Source organism: Prosopis cineraria, unplaced genomic scaffold, assembly GCF_029017545.1.
Source record: "Prosopis cineraria cultivar Desert tree isolate PC_DT_omini unplaced genomic scaffold, ASM2901754v1 PC1, whole genome shotgun sequence".
Classification (NCBI taxonomy): Eukaryota; Viridiplantae; Streptophyta; class Magnoliopsida; order Fabales; family Fabaceae; genus Prosopis; species Prosopis cineraria.
In genome coordinates, this window is record NW_026555332.1 from 46,676,281 (window position 1) to 46,691,852 (window position 15,572).

Sequence of the window (15,572 nt, forward strand, 5' to 3'; positions counted from 1 at the left end):
CGTATGCATTCCCAAATAAAAAGGAACATAACCCCCGGCCTAGATTTAGAGGGAGAACCGAGAATGCCATGAATAACAGTAAAATTGAAGGGGGGGAAATGAGAGAGGCTACTTTTACATAAAATACATCTGCATTTCAGCTCTTTGGTTTGCAAGGCAGCAAGGAATTTTATGAAATATGCATGCCAACAAATTGATTGTTTCGAGTTTCAACAAGCTTCAGATTATTTTTGTCACAACATCGTGGCAAAAAATGGGACCAACAGAAATCAGGAATATTGCACGCAGCAGACAATCTAAAATCAATAATAAATTCAAAATAATAATCAGTATCAATTGAACATTAATACACCATCAAGGACCTTAATTTTTTACGGTAGTTACATGCTTGAGGAGCATAGAAACAACATCCTGAGATATTCTCCCAGCCTCTGTCTTGAGTTGATTGATCTTTGATTCAGTATCTTGCTCAAGCCGCTTCACATTGGCACCAGAGTCTCCACTACTCTGCATTCATTGTAAATAATGCAGACAATTTGGTCTCCACAACTAATAACAAGAAGATCTAGGAATAGTTTAACATCTTTACTTACTACTATAAGCATAACCTTACCTCTTCCAATTTCTTTTGGAACTCATACTCCACTTGAGCTCGATATTCAGAAACCTCCTTTTCAGCCTCTTCCTTGGCCTGCTTCAGTCTAGCCAATTTTTCTAACAGAAGGATTTTTAAATTCAATACAATAATTCGTGAACTAACAAATGGAGTTTAGCAAACGGAAATATTTTTCATTTTGGGAATTTATACAATCACACATTTCAGAGCATCAAGCCCATGCCTATCATATGTGACTCATGATTCCAAGTAAGGAAGAAAAGATAAAGGGAACGAGGGGAGGAGAAGAGCCAAGACTTTTGGATTAAGTCATTTCATTAGAAATATGAATTTTGATGAAAATAGTCAAATACATACAAGGAGATAGAAATAGATATAATCATGCCAGTAACAAGGGCAGAGAAAAGGGGGGAAATAAATGAGAATAAGAATACCATTTTTAGCTGCATTCACAATCTGCTGTGCTTCTTGCTCTGCAGCTAATAATTGTTGAATTCCACCTTGACCCCTATTGGATGCCATTCTGTGATGGAAGCAATTCGTTACCAATGCTTGAAAGAAAAGTAACAAAAGAATAACCATCAAGTATCAACAACAAAAAAAAAAAAAATCATAAAGCAAAAGCTTGGGCAGCTAACATGAATAAATTAATTCAGCCTAGAAAATCCTCCACTTGGCCCCGAAAAGAATGAAAACTTGTACAAAAAAAAAAAAACATTTATAAGCAACAGAGATTGAACGAGAAACTAAAGCTATGAAGCACATATTTAGCGCCTATCAAGCACGCCTATTAGATGCTACTTAGTGAGACACTCTAAATTATACATGAACTACTCAAATTTTGTCATGTAACCGGATTCACGTTCCCCAAGTCTGAAGGAAACGGAGAATTATAACATCAACTTACTAATCATGGTTCAGTATAAAAGGAAAAAGATCGTTTCACCATAGAGGCAAGAGATCAACACAAAAAAGTCGATAATATGACCAAGAAATTGTAATTAGATGCTGGACATTCTTAAATCTCGTCAAAACCGAATCAGAAGCTCATCCTCTAGAGACAAAAAGACTAATATACCAAGTGATTGCCAGAGCCACATTTAAACAAAGCTATGTGTGATGAAGTGGATAAACCAAATAATAAAATAGACTGCTATCATGAGAATTTGAGAAGACAAACAACAGAGAGAAGACAGAGGATAAGTGTAACGCCTACGGCATGTTAATCCCTCGTCCATAAGATACTAGCTAAAGTTAATGCGTTTCTGGGCTTGTTTCCCTTATCTCGAAGTTTAGCCGAAGCAAACGCTAAATCCAACCCTACCGAAACTTCCATCATGAAGAATTGAAGCCGTAAATTGACATAAAATCTAAAGGAAACAGGTTTCAGGCCATGAAATCGAATTTCACATATTCCAGAAGTGATAAGCCCCCATAATCTGCGAGGATCGGCCTCCCTAGCATGAGCTAGATTCTGACATGACACAGTGGCATGATCAAATGATGGAAACGAGGGATCCGAATTCAGTTTCAGTACAGTTCAGGATTTTTCCGAGAAAAAAATAAAGGAAGCGGAAACTAGAGAATAAGTAAGGCACTACAAAACTCTATCCCTGGAAAGAACAGTCAGAGCGGATATAGAAAGAAGTAAAAAAGCAGGGCAGATTTGTACCGGACAAGGACAAATCCGATAACCAAAGAACTCGTAGATCCGATATGAAGAAGAGAGAGGCGCAATAGGGAGATCGGAACTTACTTATATGGGTCTCGGATTGCGAGGAGATGATCGAAGACAGAATGATCAGGAAAAACAGTTTGACGTCGGTCCTACATGCTTATTCCAATTTACAGGTGATGCCTGGTTGATTTGAGTTCCCTTTTACTACCTATAGGCCATTGCCACTAATTGTTTTTATTTTTATTTTATTTTCTGGAATAAGGAGAGGGTCAATATCTTTTGGACTGTATAGACTTTGATTTGATATGCGAGTAGAGATTCGTGGAGAAAATTTTTAAATATATAATAACGTTGAATTATAAAGAAAAATTTTTGTTATTTTTTCACAAGGAAAAATGATGACAAAAAATTTTAGCTATTTTTTTTTTATTTTTTGCAACTTTTGAAAATATTCCCATTAAATTTTTTTTATAAGTGTGTAAATGACACTAGATCTGGAAAATTTACAAGTATGACAAATGTCAACTTTCTCTTTTAGTTATTACTATAAAATATAAAAAATTCTAAGCAATCATAGTATTTGTAAATCGGGGTTCATTAATTTCTTCATATAATGCTATATGGCACTCCCATTTAATATAATCATACACACTACAAATGAGGATTTTCTTCGTTGTTCGTTCTAATGCAGATGAATGATTCATTAATTATATTACAATAATTTTTAAAGAGCCCGATGCCATGCCATCTAAATATTATATTTGATTTAACTAATAAAGATTGTACTAACTTAACTAGAGGATTATTCAAGTTCAAGTTGGTGGGAGAGTTTTTCACCTTTTACAATACTCCTGACCCAATCTGAATTAGTTTAAAATCCACCTCGGTAAGTTGTCGAATTATAAAATCCACCTTTTATAAGTTGGCAATTCGGAGAAAAGATGAAAATGGAGTTACTTATAATCTAGTGCAATGTAGTAGTTTTCCAAGTATTGTATTCTTTCTAATTATAGTAATTTTTTATACCTGTTAATTACACAAGCATGCTAGAAAATACACATTTAGATCTACATAACTAAGAGTGTATATTTTGTTACTAACACAGATGTGAAAGTATATGGGGATGCATAAGTTTACCCGACTACAAACCCAGGGCACAGAGCACTACGTGTACTCTGTATGTCATTCTAAACTAAACAGTAAATAAAGCATCCTTTCTGCGATAAGGATCTATGGAATCTGTGACAGAAAGCTCCTCTCCTGGAAGAGAGACGAGAATCACGGAGACTAACATAAGTATATAACATTATTCCAGAATGTATATGAGGGGATCATAAAAGGCTCGAACGAGAGAGCGTAATATAGCAACATTGATCAGACGTTGTCCCCGCTTCTAGATAACTCCAAGTACACTGGATGCTTACGTTTTTTATGATTAGCCTTCCTTCTCCTGTACACTAAACCTCCCAATCCGACTAAACAAACCGCCCCGATCACAAAGCCCATCGTCCGGCCTCTGTTGTTCTCTTCGCCATAACCTTCCTCGTCTTCGTCTTCGCCACTGAAGTATCCAGCATCGTCTTCGGCTCTATACTCCAACTCTGCTGGCGGTGGACTAGCCATCAAACTGCCAGCAGAGGCTTCAGACGGCAATCCATAATCTGTGGGACTAGGAGCTTCAGATGGTGAATAATCGTCGTCATAAAAAACATCCACTTCAGGAGCCATGGCATCAATATAAGCTGCCGGAGAAGGAGAAGGATTTTCGCCATCGTAGGGGTAGTCTTGTTCTACTCCTGGCGAGTAAGCTGAAGTTGAAGGAGGGTTCTGGACATGGCCTTCTAATTCTGAAGCCATGTCGTCCAAGGGATACTGAGATTCAGGGAACTTATCGTCTCCGTATGGAGAAGGAGCGTAATATAGAGCGTCGTCACCAGGTGGGGAAGGAGCGAAATAGAGAGCGTCGTCGTTTTCTGCTTTTTGCTCCGCAGGAGCCGAAGCTGGTTCAATTCGAGCCTGGATTGACAAGGCAAGTTGCAGTATAAGCGCAAACAAAGTCGCTATTTTGCAGAGTCGAGTCATGGCGAGATCAATATTTTTGGCTGCGTGATTTGGTTTCTATGAAATGAGTGGAGGCAGGAAAAAGGAGTTTATGCGTTGGATGGTTGGAGAAGTGAAACTTGGATCAACATATATATACGCGTCTTGATGTTGGAGAGGTCGTCTATGCTATGCATGTATATGTGATGTAATTCTATCAGGCTATAAATTTTGAATGTTGCATGAAGAAATTATGGGAAATGGCATTCACTTTCTGGATTTAATTAACATCCTTGTATTTAATGGCGTATTTATGTCTGATATTGATCCCTACGGCGACCCGCTCCTTTTGTTTTCGCGAATTCAATGTTTGATCTCAAACCAGAGGAAGGCGTAGTAATACCTACTAGGCCTGTCCCTGCTGTGTGTTGGATCAATTGAGGAATTAAAAATGAGGCAATTAATTGGAGATCTGTGCATTTTTTCATTTTCAGAGTATTTAAATCAAAGCTTCTTTTGAATATACTCTGATTTTATTTAATTAGATGATGAGATATGTCTTATCCCAACTGTGAATGTTGTTTTGATGAGATAGAAGTTACCAGTCTGAGTCAATGAAAAATGGGCTCATCCATGTGGGGAAAAAAAAAAAAAAAGAATTACCCTTGCAAATCAAGAATGCTTCGATGAGACAAAACATTATGTTTCCATAGCATAGTCGTCGGTCCTTCCAATTCCTACCCCCTAACCCCCCCAACCCCGGGCCCCTGTTTTGGCAGTAAAATGTTGAATCACAAATTTTTTGGTGAATATATTGAATCACAATTTATCAACAAACACTATAATTTTTTGTCATCTAATTTTATATAAAATTCAAATTTTAATTCTTTAATTTTATATGTATAAATTTTTATTATTTTAAAAAAAATTAAACTTAATATATTAATATTAATTTATAATGTATTGTTAATATTTAAAAGTTTAGTGTAAAAATTTCTCTTCAATTAAATTAAGTGTGTTAAGATGTTAAAAGACTAAAAATATATATTATAAAATTATGAAATCAAAATAAAATTTTCTATAAAATGAGAGACTAACAATATACCCATTATATTAACTGACAAAATAAGATTGTGTTTGTGAAACGTGAAGAACACCGAAAAAAAAAAAAAAGCAAAGAAGGCGGCAAGGCGCCTCCTGAATTACTCAAAACAGCTGAAGTCCTTCATTGTGCCTATTAGTAGTCGGCTTGGGAAGCCTTTAAATAAGAGAATCGGGTTGCTCGCTCCAGTTCGGCTAGTCCGGTTTCTTGAACCCTTCTTTTCCATTTTGGGCCCGGCCCTTTGTCCGTTTCTGAAGGGATGCATTTGTTTTCAAAAGACTAGGCAACATTTTTTTAAAATCAAAACAAAATCTTTAATCCCTATAATTTTTTAGAGTTTTGCTTTTAATTTATATAATTTTTTTAATATTTTTAGTTTCTTTAAAGATTAAAATATTTAAAAAATAAAAATTATAAAGATTTAAAAAATAAAGGTCACTCAATCTTTCTGAAACTATAAGGACTGAAAATACTAAAAAAAACTATAAAGACTAAACTAGTAAAACTTAAAAATTATAAGGACCTGTCAAATAAAGGTTTCCCAATATTTATGAAACTATAAAGATTGAAAACATTTAAAAAGGCTATAAGGATTAAAAACAAAACTCGATAAAATTATAAAAATTAAAAATTATGTTTTTCTTTTTTAATAAAAATATCTTGTCAGATTCAAATTCAGGACCTCTTTCAAATAAAAGATTTACTGTTATAACAACTAATTATTAAACACTAAACATCCACTCCCTCCCAAACCTACATTTATGATAGAGGGGGCAATTACTCTCACTAACCTAAAGAGAAATTACTTAAAATGACCTTAAATAACTCTAGTCACCCTCTCAAAAAATTTGAATTGCTCTCTCACTTCAAAAAATTTCACTTATTTCTTTGTAGAAGTTTACTTATCCTGTTATCTAAAATTATATCTAAGCATGTGTTATAAACGAATAGCAATAGTTTTAAAATGGGAAAGCAAAAATTTAGAAAAAAATTGTTTATGAAAAATTTTATGACAAAATGCTCTACCATATAATAAAGGAGGTATATAAATTTTATTTAATAAAAATTTATAACATGATTCTAATAGATATAAAAAAAATATTTATATAAAGATAGTATTTATGTTATTATAATGTTACGTTTTATGCATTTTTAATGTTTAATTTTATTAACCTGTACCATTAATATAATTTAATAGATACTTATATTTAAATAATATAAACATTTTTCTAATATTTATAAATTATTTTATAATTTAATTTAAGTATAGATTATACCTTATTGAGAGACAATTCGATGCATCTTAAAAAAACTGTTTTTTATATTATAAAAATAAGATATACTTTTATTTTTACTTTTGATTTTAAATCACAATATAACTATATTAAATACTTTCATGTTAATCAATAAAAATAAAATTAAAAAATAAATTAATTATTACATGATATCCTATATTTTAAATTAAAAATTATTTTTAAAATGATATCCTATATTTTAAATTAAAAATTATTTTTAAAATATGTTCTATAAATAGGATCGAAGGAAGTACCTAGTCCTCTAAATATTTTATCCTAAATAAAAATTAATTATATGTAAAAAGCATTTTTTTACTTTGTATTTTTAATACATTGAGATGCAAGTCGTTTTCATTTTGAAGATACTTTATTAATCACGAGGGATCTAACTTTTCATCGGTGAAATAAGTTTTCAGTGGAAATAAAAAAAAATAGACTAAAATTTTTAATTTTATGGAGTATATTATATCAATATTGTCTTGGCCTGACAGATACTTTCATGTCAAATTATTTTTTAAGGAAAAAAAGGAAAAAATGATAATAAAATTTTTCTGAAATATATCAATGACAATTTAATCTATTAAAATATCATAATTTTTCTGATATCTTTGGAGACTTTTTGATTATTAGTGAATTTATATAAATTATTAAATTATTCTTATTAAAAATAAGTAATTCACAAGTTTTGTTTAAATACTTACAATTTTTTTATATTCACAATAATATAACAATAAATAAGAAATTTAACATACAAAATTATGATTTATTATTGTATTTTTGTGAATATAAGAAAGAAATTTGTAAATATTTAAAAAAAATTTGTAAATTATTTATTTTTAACAAGAATGATTTGATAATTCATATAAATTCATTAATGATAAAAAAATTTTAAAAAATTTAAAAAAATTATAATATTGTAAGAAATTAAATTATCGTTTATATATTTTAAAAATATTTTATTATTATTTTTCTGAAAATAAAAAATCCAATCTACGTAAAATAATCAAAAGTGTGATTGCGATAGATGCAACATTTCGAATACCATTAACAATTACGTGCACCGATGTTGTTTTCATGCAGAAGTTACGTGCAACAGCAGCCATTCGCATGGTGCCAATATCAAGACGGAATTTGTTCTCTTCTTCTGATACGATACTATTGTGGAAATGTAACTGTCCAAATATATTACTGGAAAAAAAATGTCCAAATATAAGGATAAGGATTAAGGATGGACATGCCAATCCGTTAGTATCTCCACACGTGTTGTTTGAATTATAAATTCTGCCATGACTTTGGTCCTGCTCACAGAAAAAAAAAATCAAATACGACTTTTTAAAATATTTTAAGCAGGAAAAAAAGCTCTTACTTTGTGATTTAGCTGAATATCAAAAATTTAGAAGCCAAGGGAATATAATTTTATTTTGTTATGTCCAGCTGAACTAGAGAAAACAAGGATAAGGAAAAAGTGGCTATTTCTTCATACAGAGAATAAGAACCTTACTATTATTAGGAAAGTACTTATATATAATATTTTTTTATTCTACAATATTATTTATATAATTTCTACTATATATTATTAAACGGAATAATAAATAATTTTAATTATAATCTTGATTTATAATTATTTTACCCAATTTTAATTTTTTATTTCTAAAATCATCTTTTATATAATGATTTAAAAACTTTAAAATAACCAGTACATGGCCCGTGCTATGCACGGGACATGAAAAAAATATTTTTAATAAATACTTAACATCTATAATAAGTTGTTATTAAAGAAAAATAATTGACTCGTAGATTAAAGTTAGAGATACTGTAAATTGGTTCTAAATTGCACTTTATAGATATATAAATAATGTTTCTCAATAAATAATATTTAAAGTCGTGTTTGGTGGGTTTTTAATAAAAAAATCAATATTCCCAAGTCTTACTTGATACGTGCTTTGGATTCATAAACGAATACAAATTTAGAAAAGTATAACCAATAGTATAAAGATTTTGATGTTGATTATAGGGAGAATTTCAATCAATGACCATAGAAGAAAGATATTTATTTGTGGGTTCCAAAAAAAAAATCTAAAAATTCTCTGCAGGGTATCTAGACTAAATTAATATAAAATGAGTGGCTAAAAAAACTAAAATATCCTTCTACAAAAGAAAGAAAAAATGATTGACAATTCTTGACAAGTAAAGTTAGAAAATTAATAATTAATAATTTTACATTTAGGAAAAAATGATTGAACTAATATGATTATTAATAAATCATGTAATTTATGACTGATGTTGGTAAATTAATCAGTAAAACTTAGATAGTTAACAACTAATATTAGTATAATTATTGATAGGTGAAGTCAAGTAAATTAACAAGTAAAACAAAAAAATTAACAACTAGTAATGATGCTTTTTAATCAAATTGAGTGAATAAATCTTATAAATGATTCATAAGTCAAATTAAGTAGTTATAAAAAATTATGAACTTAACAACTCATGTTGGCAAGTCAACAAGTAAAGTTATAAAATCAACAAGTAATGTTATTAAAAAGATAGAGTCACAAAATTAACCTGTTAACTATCTAACAAGTATGGTTGAAAATTTAACGAGGTTAGATAGTAATCAAGTACTTGTTAATCTTGCAAAAGGTCATTTTGATTTTTTCAACTATCAATTTTATTTTAGTTGAGTCCAGAAATCTTGTAGAGAATTTTTAATTTTTTTTGGGACTAATGGGTAATTATCTCTCTTTTGTGGTCCTTGATTGAAATTCTCCCTTGATTCTAATTTATCATCATGATGGAAGATAATGTAATTAAAAATTAATATTGTAAATGTTGAATGGTAATAAAGTAATGTCTAACAATATACTTGAAACTCTAAGAGTTAAATCATCGTTACCCTTAATGGATTTTGACATCACTCCAACAAAACAATCAAACAAATTGGGTATCATTAAGATAAATTACAAAAAACAAAAGAATTATCAATATGTGTTATGAATATGATATGAAAAGTAAATCACCATTCTATCATTTTCTTCTTTTTAAAATATCACCTTCTCATAAGGCCAATTCTTTGCTACATAAACCCACCTTCTTGTTGAGAAGATATCAAGCTAAGCAATATACAATTTAAAGTATGAAGGTTGTTTTTAGTAAACACTATCATCTTATTAATAGAATTGTGGATTAGAGGGACAGCAATATTTATTAAAATATCATTTAGTCAAATGATGCATCATTTTTGCAAATGAACCTTAGTATATATAGGCAAATTATATATCCATTGGAATAAAGCTATGCAAACTTTCTTTGCTTTTTGCATCGTGATAAGTCAAAACTTTATCTCAAAGACTAAAACTTTATTATGGCATTGCTTTAATATAAGCGTGCAAAAACTTAATAAATTTTGACAGTTTTAAAGGGGAAAAAATGAAGACATCAAGTGACTCAGATGATAACTATGAATATATTACTGTATGACAAACCATTAACAGAAACAAAGAGGAGGGAATAAAAAAAAATAGATAAAGTCATCTACCTGCAACATTGGTGAATATACTACTGCTGTTGCATGTCTTTCTAATATTAGGGCCACTCATAAGGCGTTGATGTGGTTTGTAAATACAAATTATAGATTTAAGATGGATTTACAAAAATGCAAATATGAAGGCCTAACTTGTAATAATATTATAAAGGCCTGCAATAATGCAAAGGACGTAATGAAGAAAAATAAGAATCAAAGTGCACAATCAAAACATGAATTTTAAACGTGAATCAATTGTAAATGCACTTGTTTAACAACAACAAATCTAAAATGAAAATAATTTATCAAGAAAAAAGAATCATAATATGCCATAAGAGAAACGCCACTTGAGAAAATGAACAGAGGAGAAACAAAAATTGTTAAACACGACAGGACAAGGAAGAAGAAAAAGAAGGAACGTTTCACATTCCACCTTCTAATGCAAACACAACTTGAGATAGTGGCTTCATGGGATGGCAGTTTTGAATTACATATAAGAAAATGGGGCTGGTCTTTGACTGTTTAAGAAGATAATGGGAGGTGATTTCTAATAGTTTTATAAACAATTATTTTTAAATTTGAAATTAGTAATGAGTTAATAGGATGGTAGGATAATCGAGAAATGAGGGAGTGAAGTAGTTTTATTTTTATTTCAAATAATTAATGGCAAAATAAAAATATCAAAGATATGTGGTATCATTAGACTTAAACTTGCGATATTTTTTAATTATAAATAAGTCAACAGGCTATTTTAATTATAAATATGAATTATAAATTATAAATAAGTTAATAAGAAGTTGGGAGATAATGGAGAGATGTGAGGATGAGGTGGTTTTATTTATATTTTAAATAATGAATAACAAAGCATAAAAACATCAAAGATATATGGCATTATTATATTTAAGCTTGCGATTCTACTTTATGTTTATATATAAATATATTATAAAATTGAACATAACTGTGCGTGTGTGTAGTGAGGTAGTTAAGATTTTTTTTTTTTTTCAATTTTATCTTTCTCTAACACCGTCTATCATTGATCATATATTTGTTAGGTAGAAAGGTTGGTAATTTTAACACGCACGCTCCTATGGACATTTGAAGCAAAAAGTTATTAATCCCTCTTAGGAGTCTGTAAAGACCTTATAGTTCTTTTCTTGTTTGATCTTCAAAATACTTTGTAGATTGAAATACAGTATTTTACAAAACATGTATTTTATTTAAAACGGATGGGTACGACTTGTTATGTCTATGAAAAAAAAGCACTGGAAATTAAAGAACGTGAAAGAATATGGGTGTAGAGATTTTATGATTGAAAAGCAATAAGGAAGAAAGAAAGAAGTAAAGAGAGGAGCGGGGGCCGGATCATGAATCTGGCACAGAGAATAAACACAGGCGATCGTAATCGATGATTGCGTTTGATTGGAAAAACTGCAAAAGGGACGTGACCTGACGGCCTCTCCAAATTCGACTCTACTGGGTGTGAATTCTCTCCTCTATCATCCCATCCTCTTTTATTATTTTCTCTTTTTAATTATTAGATAAAAATTTAAATTATTCAAATTTAAAGTTATTATTAAAATATTAAATTATAAAAATTATGAATAATAAAATTCAAACAACTAAAATTAAATAAAAATTTAAAAATACAGTGAAAGTAAAATAAAATGAAATATTTTGAAGGAGATTGATTTTTCAAAATTTTAATTTAATAATTAAAAATTAAAAAGAGGGAGAAAAAAGATGAAAAGAAAGAGGGGAGGATCCTTTCCCTCACAGCAACGGCGCAATCCCAACTCTGTTGCGTGTCGCCTTCCCAATCGACTTCTTTAACATGGCACCCTCTTCTTCACCCTCGTTCCACGTTACGTATCCCTTATTAACGTATAAACTGCGAAATGACTTGCATTTATATGGCTACAATTAACTCCTTATTTTAAGTAACTTCAAACGAATTAAACCCGAATTCTTCTGGTCCCCGTCCAGGCTACCATCATCACGCACGTATCCAATGTGAATATGAAGCGAGGACCACCTGCTCAACGCCCCAGAATTTAAAAATCAAAATAAAAATCGTGCATGGACCACCTTTGTAGTAGCCAGTGGCTACCGACCTCCCCACCACTAAATCCAAAAATGGGGCAGGGAATAAATTGACACAACGCCTTTCCTCACAAAAAGCTCAGCACCATCATCATCCATACACGAGACTTCAAAACATGAGTACAGTAATTCCTCTCACCCTCACAAATAACAATACAAAGTAACGACCCGGACCGCTACGCGAAATTTAAAATACAATGACGTCCCAACGCACATTTCAACGGAGTCAATCCCCTAAAGTACTTCAAGAACAAACTCGGTTGCTGACTGCTGACGCTTCATACCACTAATTAATAATGATTATATCATAATCAATATCACCATATACAAATTGCACTCTCCCATGCATATGCAAATCACTTCAGCTTCATCCTCCTCCGCCATCCTCACTGATAAAGCGCACGCTCCGACCCCGAGCGCGCGAAACTCACAAGTTGGAGTGGCTCCTGAAAGAGCCCAGAGCTTTGGCCGCCTGAGCCCTCAACACGTATTGGTGGTAAATTGCAGCAATTGCGGCACCGACGAAGGGTCCGACCCAGAAGATCCACTAAAACCAAAACCAACCACGTGGAGTAAGTTTTCATTGCTCAGCTTTTTTTTTTTTTTCGTAGGAGCTAGGAAACTATAACGTGGAAAATTAGACGAATTAAACCCGAAGAAGTCTGATATAAAGACGACTCACATGGTCATCCCACGCCGTCTGATTGTTGTACATGACTGCGGCCCCGAAGCTCCTGGCCGGGTTGATGCCGGTGCCGGTTATGGGGATGGTGGCCAGGTGAACCATGAAGACCGCAAATCCAATCGGAAGAGGAGCCAACACCTATCAAAATTTAAGCTTTGCCTCAATATTCGAAGAACAGAGTGGATGAATCGCGGTTTTTTTTAAACACAAATCACCCCAGCTTCAAGTTTTGACGCGTAAAACACAAGAAAACAGAAAAGAGGAAAAGTAATAGGGCGTGGAAGATAAAGAGATCGGCACGCACGGGAACGTGAGAGTCTCTGGCATTTCTCTTGGGATCAGTGGCAGAGAAGACGGTGTAGACAAGGACGAAGGTACCAACAATTTCAGCACCCAAACCAGTGCCTTTCCTGTAGCCAGAAGACAACATGTTGGCTCCACCTTGATACCTGTTGTAGTAGGCCTTCTGGAAAGCCTTGACCAAGCCACACCCGCATATGGCTCCCAAGCACTGAGCCACCATGTACATAATCGCTCTAATCAACGACACCTTCCTCGCCAGGAACAACCCGAAAGTCACGGCCGGGTTTATGTGACCCCCTGATAACACCAAATCAACCGAATCAATCACCGTCCGTGCCCGTGGGTGCGTGTGTCAAGGAAAGGAGGAAAGTGAGTGAAGTTACCAGAAATGCCGGCGGTGCAGTAGACAAGGACGAAAATCATGCCGCCAAAGGCCCAAGCAATGCCGAGAATGCCGACGCCGTCGCAGGGGCCTCCGTTATTAGCGGTGTCGATCTGGCTTTTGTAACCAATAACGGTCAAGACAGTGATGTAGAGGAAAAGGAGGGTGGCGACGAACTCGGCAATGATGGCCCTGTAGAAGGACCACTTGCCGAGCTCGGCGGCGTCGAGGAGAGGAGCGGGAGGCGGGTCATGGTAGTCCTTGTGAGGAGGGGCTCCCTCGAGGTCTTTCGCCATGACAGTAACACAGAGAGAGAGAGAGAGAGAGAGAGAGGAGTGGAAAGCCCGTGGGTTTGGAGGGTGTGGCAGGGTGATAAGGTGGGAGAGAGGATGGGGATAAGAGTGTGCATTTATATCAGATTCAGGTGGGACCTGGCCTGGCCTGAAGCCGTAACCTAGGCTTAACCCCTAACTCGTTAAAAAAATCTGCGTTCCACACAACGAGCATTAGAATATAGCTGCCTCTCTTTCGCTCGTGCCTCGTGGCATAGACTCGCGTGGACAATTGGCGTTCACTTTGTGAAAATTCTGAGAGAGTGAGGATAAAGACTAGAGGGAGGATAAGTTAGAATAGTGGGTGAAGGGAGCGGTGTGGGGTTAGAAATGCAAATTGGAAATTCCGTTGGGAACAAAAAGGGTGGATAGAGCGAGGGGGAAGTGATTGGCGTGAATTGTTGGGTGCTGTGTGTTGCCAGGGTGAACGTGGGAGGTCACATGGCAGAAAGAGCATGACATCAAGATGAAGCCCACCACCGTGAAAGCTACATCCTACTCGAGTATTTTATGCAATTAACCAAAAATTTATAATGCATCAAAAATATGAATTTAAAAAGAAAAAGTTCTTCCTTCTACGCTTTTTTCATAAGAGAATTTTAGGAAATTTTCCCCTAAAATAACGACATCTTGTCTCAAGTAGTACTATTTATTACAACTTTCCTTTTTACCCTGATTAATGATGATGTATTTGTAAGAAATAAAGAATTATTTAACAGCAACTAGCTAGTCAGCTGCGTGAATGAGGATTTTTTTTTCAAAGAATTTGCGTTCCTGATATTTATTGATGAATTAATAATTTGTCTCTTGTAAGAAGGATTGGAGGGAGTATAAATTTAAAACCGAATATAATATAAATATTTTCTAAATCATGTAACCCTCTCGTTGTAATCATGGAAGATAGAGTGGAGCAGAATTAAACGAGAAAGACATTAAGAGAATAGAAAAGAAATGACACTGGGGGACGGACGGTCCACCGGAAGCCAGCTCACTGTTTTGCATGCGTACAATTCCCTCGGATCCTCCTACTGCCCCTTCAAATATCGTGTAAGTACAAATTTGCCCTTGTCCGCTGAATTAATCCAATTGCACCTTTGCCCAATCTCTAACAAATTGTATAAGAAAAATGACAATTAAGGATAGATCATAACATTTTGAAATTTCAATCAAGTTTTGTAATTGAAATAAAAAAATTATCTAACTTTATAAAATGATCCTTTCCCTAAACACTAAAAGGTAATAATAAAATAGCTTATATTGTGTTCTCTGTTCTTGTTTTTTGCCATCAAAAATTTGCTCTCATGTGAAAAAAATGTGGACAAAAAATTAGTAAAGTAGTTCATCATCTTCTCCTCTCTTGATAATAGTAATTACATGTATTGGTTCTTTTACATCCTCTCCTCTGTCATGCACACAAAAAATAATTCGACAATTTCCTCTCTTTATCTTTTACATCTTCTCTATTCTATGATGAAAAGTGAATTAACATTAAAAAATACATCATGAATGTTGAATTGTT

At 33.1% G+C, this 15,572-nt stretch overlaps 2 protein-coding genes across 4 annotated transcripts; both read right to left on the reverse strand.

Moving 5' to 3' along the window:
- Nucleotides 1–292: 292 nt before the first annotated feature.
- Nucleotides 293–2,493, reverse strand: LOC129287519 (V-type proton ATPase subunit G1-like). 3 transcript variants are annotated; one of them, XM_054923711.1, is made up of 4 exons: nt 2,373–2,493; nt 1,051–1,139; nt 614–714; nt 293–507 (listed from the first exon to the last, which is right to left on the reverse strand). In XM_054923711.1, the coding sequence occupies exons 2-4, from the start codon at nt 1,136–1,138 to the stop codon at nt 364–366; spliced, it is 333 nt and encodes a 110-aa protein (XP_054779686.1). In that variant the 5' UTR covers nt 1,139; nt 2,373–2,493; the 3' UTR covers nt 293–363. The 3 variants fall into 3 exon arrangements, with proteins under 3 accessions (XP_054779686.1, XP_054779699.1, XP_054779693.1); XM_054923724.1 differs by having other exon boundaries at nt 1,051–1,158; nt 2,369–2,493; XM_054923718.1 differs by lacking the exon at nt 2,373–2,493 and adding an exon at nt 2,289–2,351.
- Nucleotides 2,494–12,414: 9,921 nt separating this feature from the next.
- On the reverse strand, nt 12,415–14,110 carry LOC129319096 (aquaporin PIP2-5-like). The gene is made up of 4 exons (XM_054964140.1): nt 13,723–14,110; nt 13,341–13,636; nt 13,034–13,174; nt 12,415–12,898 (listed from the first exon to the last, which is right to left on the reverse strand). Exons 1-4 carry the CDS (start codon nt 14,015–14,017, stop codon nt 12,779–12,781), a joined length of 852 nt encoding a protein of 283 aa, XP_054820115.1. The 5' UTR covers nt 14,018–14,110; the 3' UTR covers nt 12,415–12,778.
- Nucleotides 14,111–15,572: the final 1,462 nt, after the last annotated feature.

Excerpts from the sequence above, each read along its gene's own strand:
- LOC129287519 (XM_054923711.1), bottom strand. The coding sequence starts at position 1,138 with ATGGCATCCAATAGGGGTCAAGGTGGAATTCAACAATTATTAGCTGCA. Across the intron at positions 715-1,050 it reads TGTGAATGCAGCTAAAAATG|AAAAATTGGCTAGACTGAAG; the intron begins GTATTCTTATTC and ends TCCTTCTGTTAG. Across the intron at positions 508-613 it reads TCCAAAAGAAATTGGAAGAG|AGTAGTGGAGACTCTGGTGC; the intron begins GTAAGGTTATGC and ends CAATGAATGCAG.
- LOC129319096 (XM_054964140.1), bottom strand. The coding sequence starts at position 14,017 with ATGGCGAAAGACCTCGAGGGAGCCCCTCCTCACAAGGACTACCATGAC. Across the intron at positions 13,637-13,722 it reads CTGCACCGCCGGCATTTCTG|GGGGTCACATAAACCCGGCC; the intron begins GTAACTTCACTC and ends TGGTGTTATCAG. Across the intron at positions 12,899-13,033 it reads AGACGGCGTGGGATGACCAT|TGGATCTTCTGGGTCGGACC; the intron begins GTGAGTCGTCTT and ends TTTTGGTTTTAG.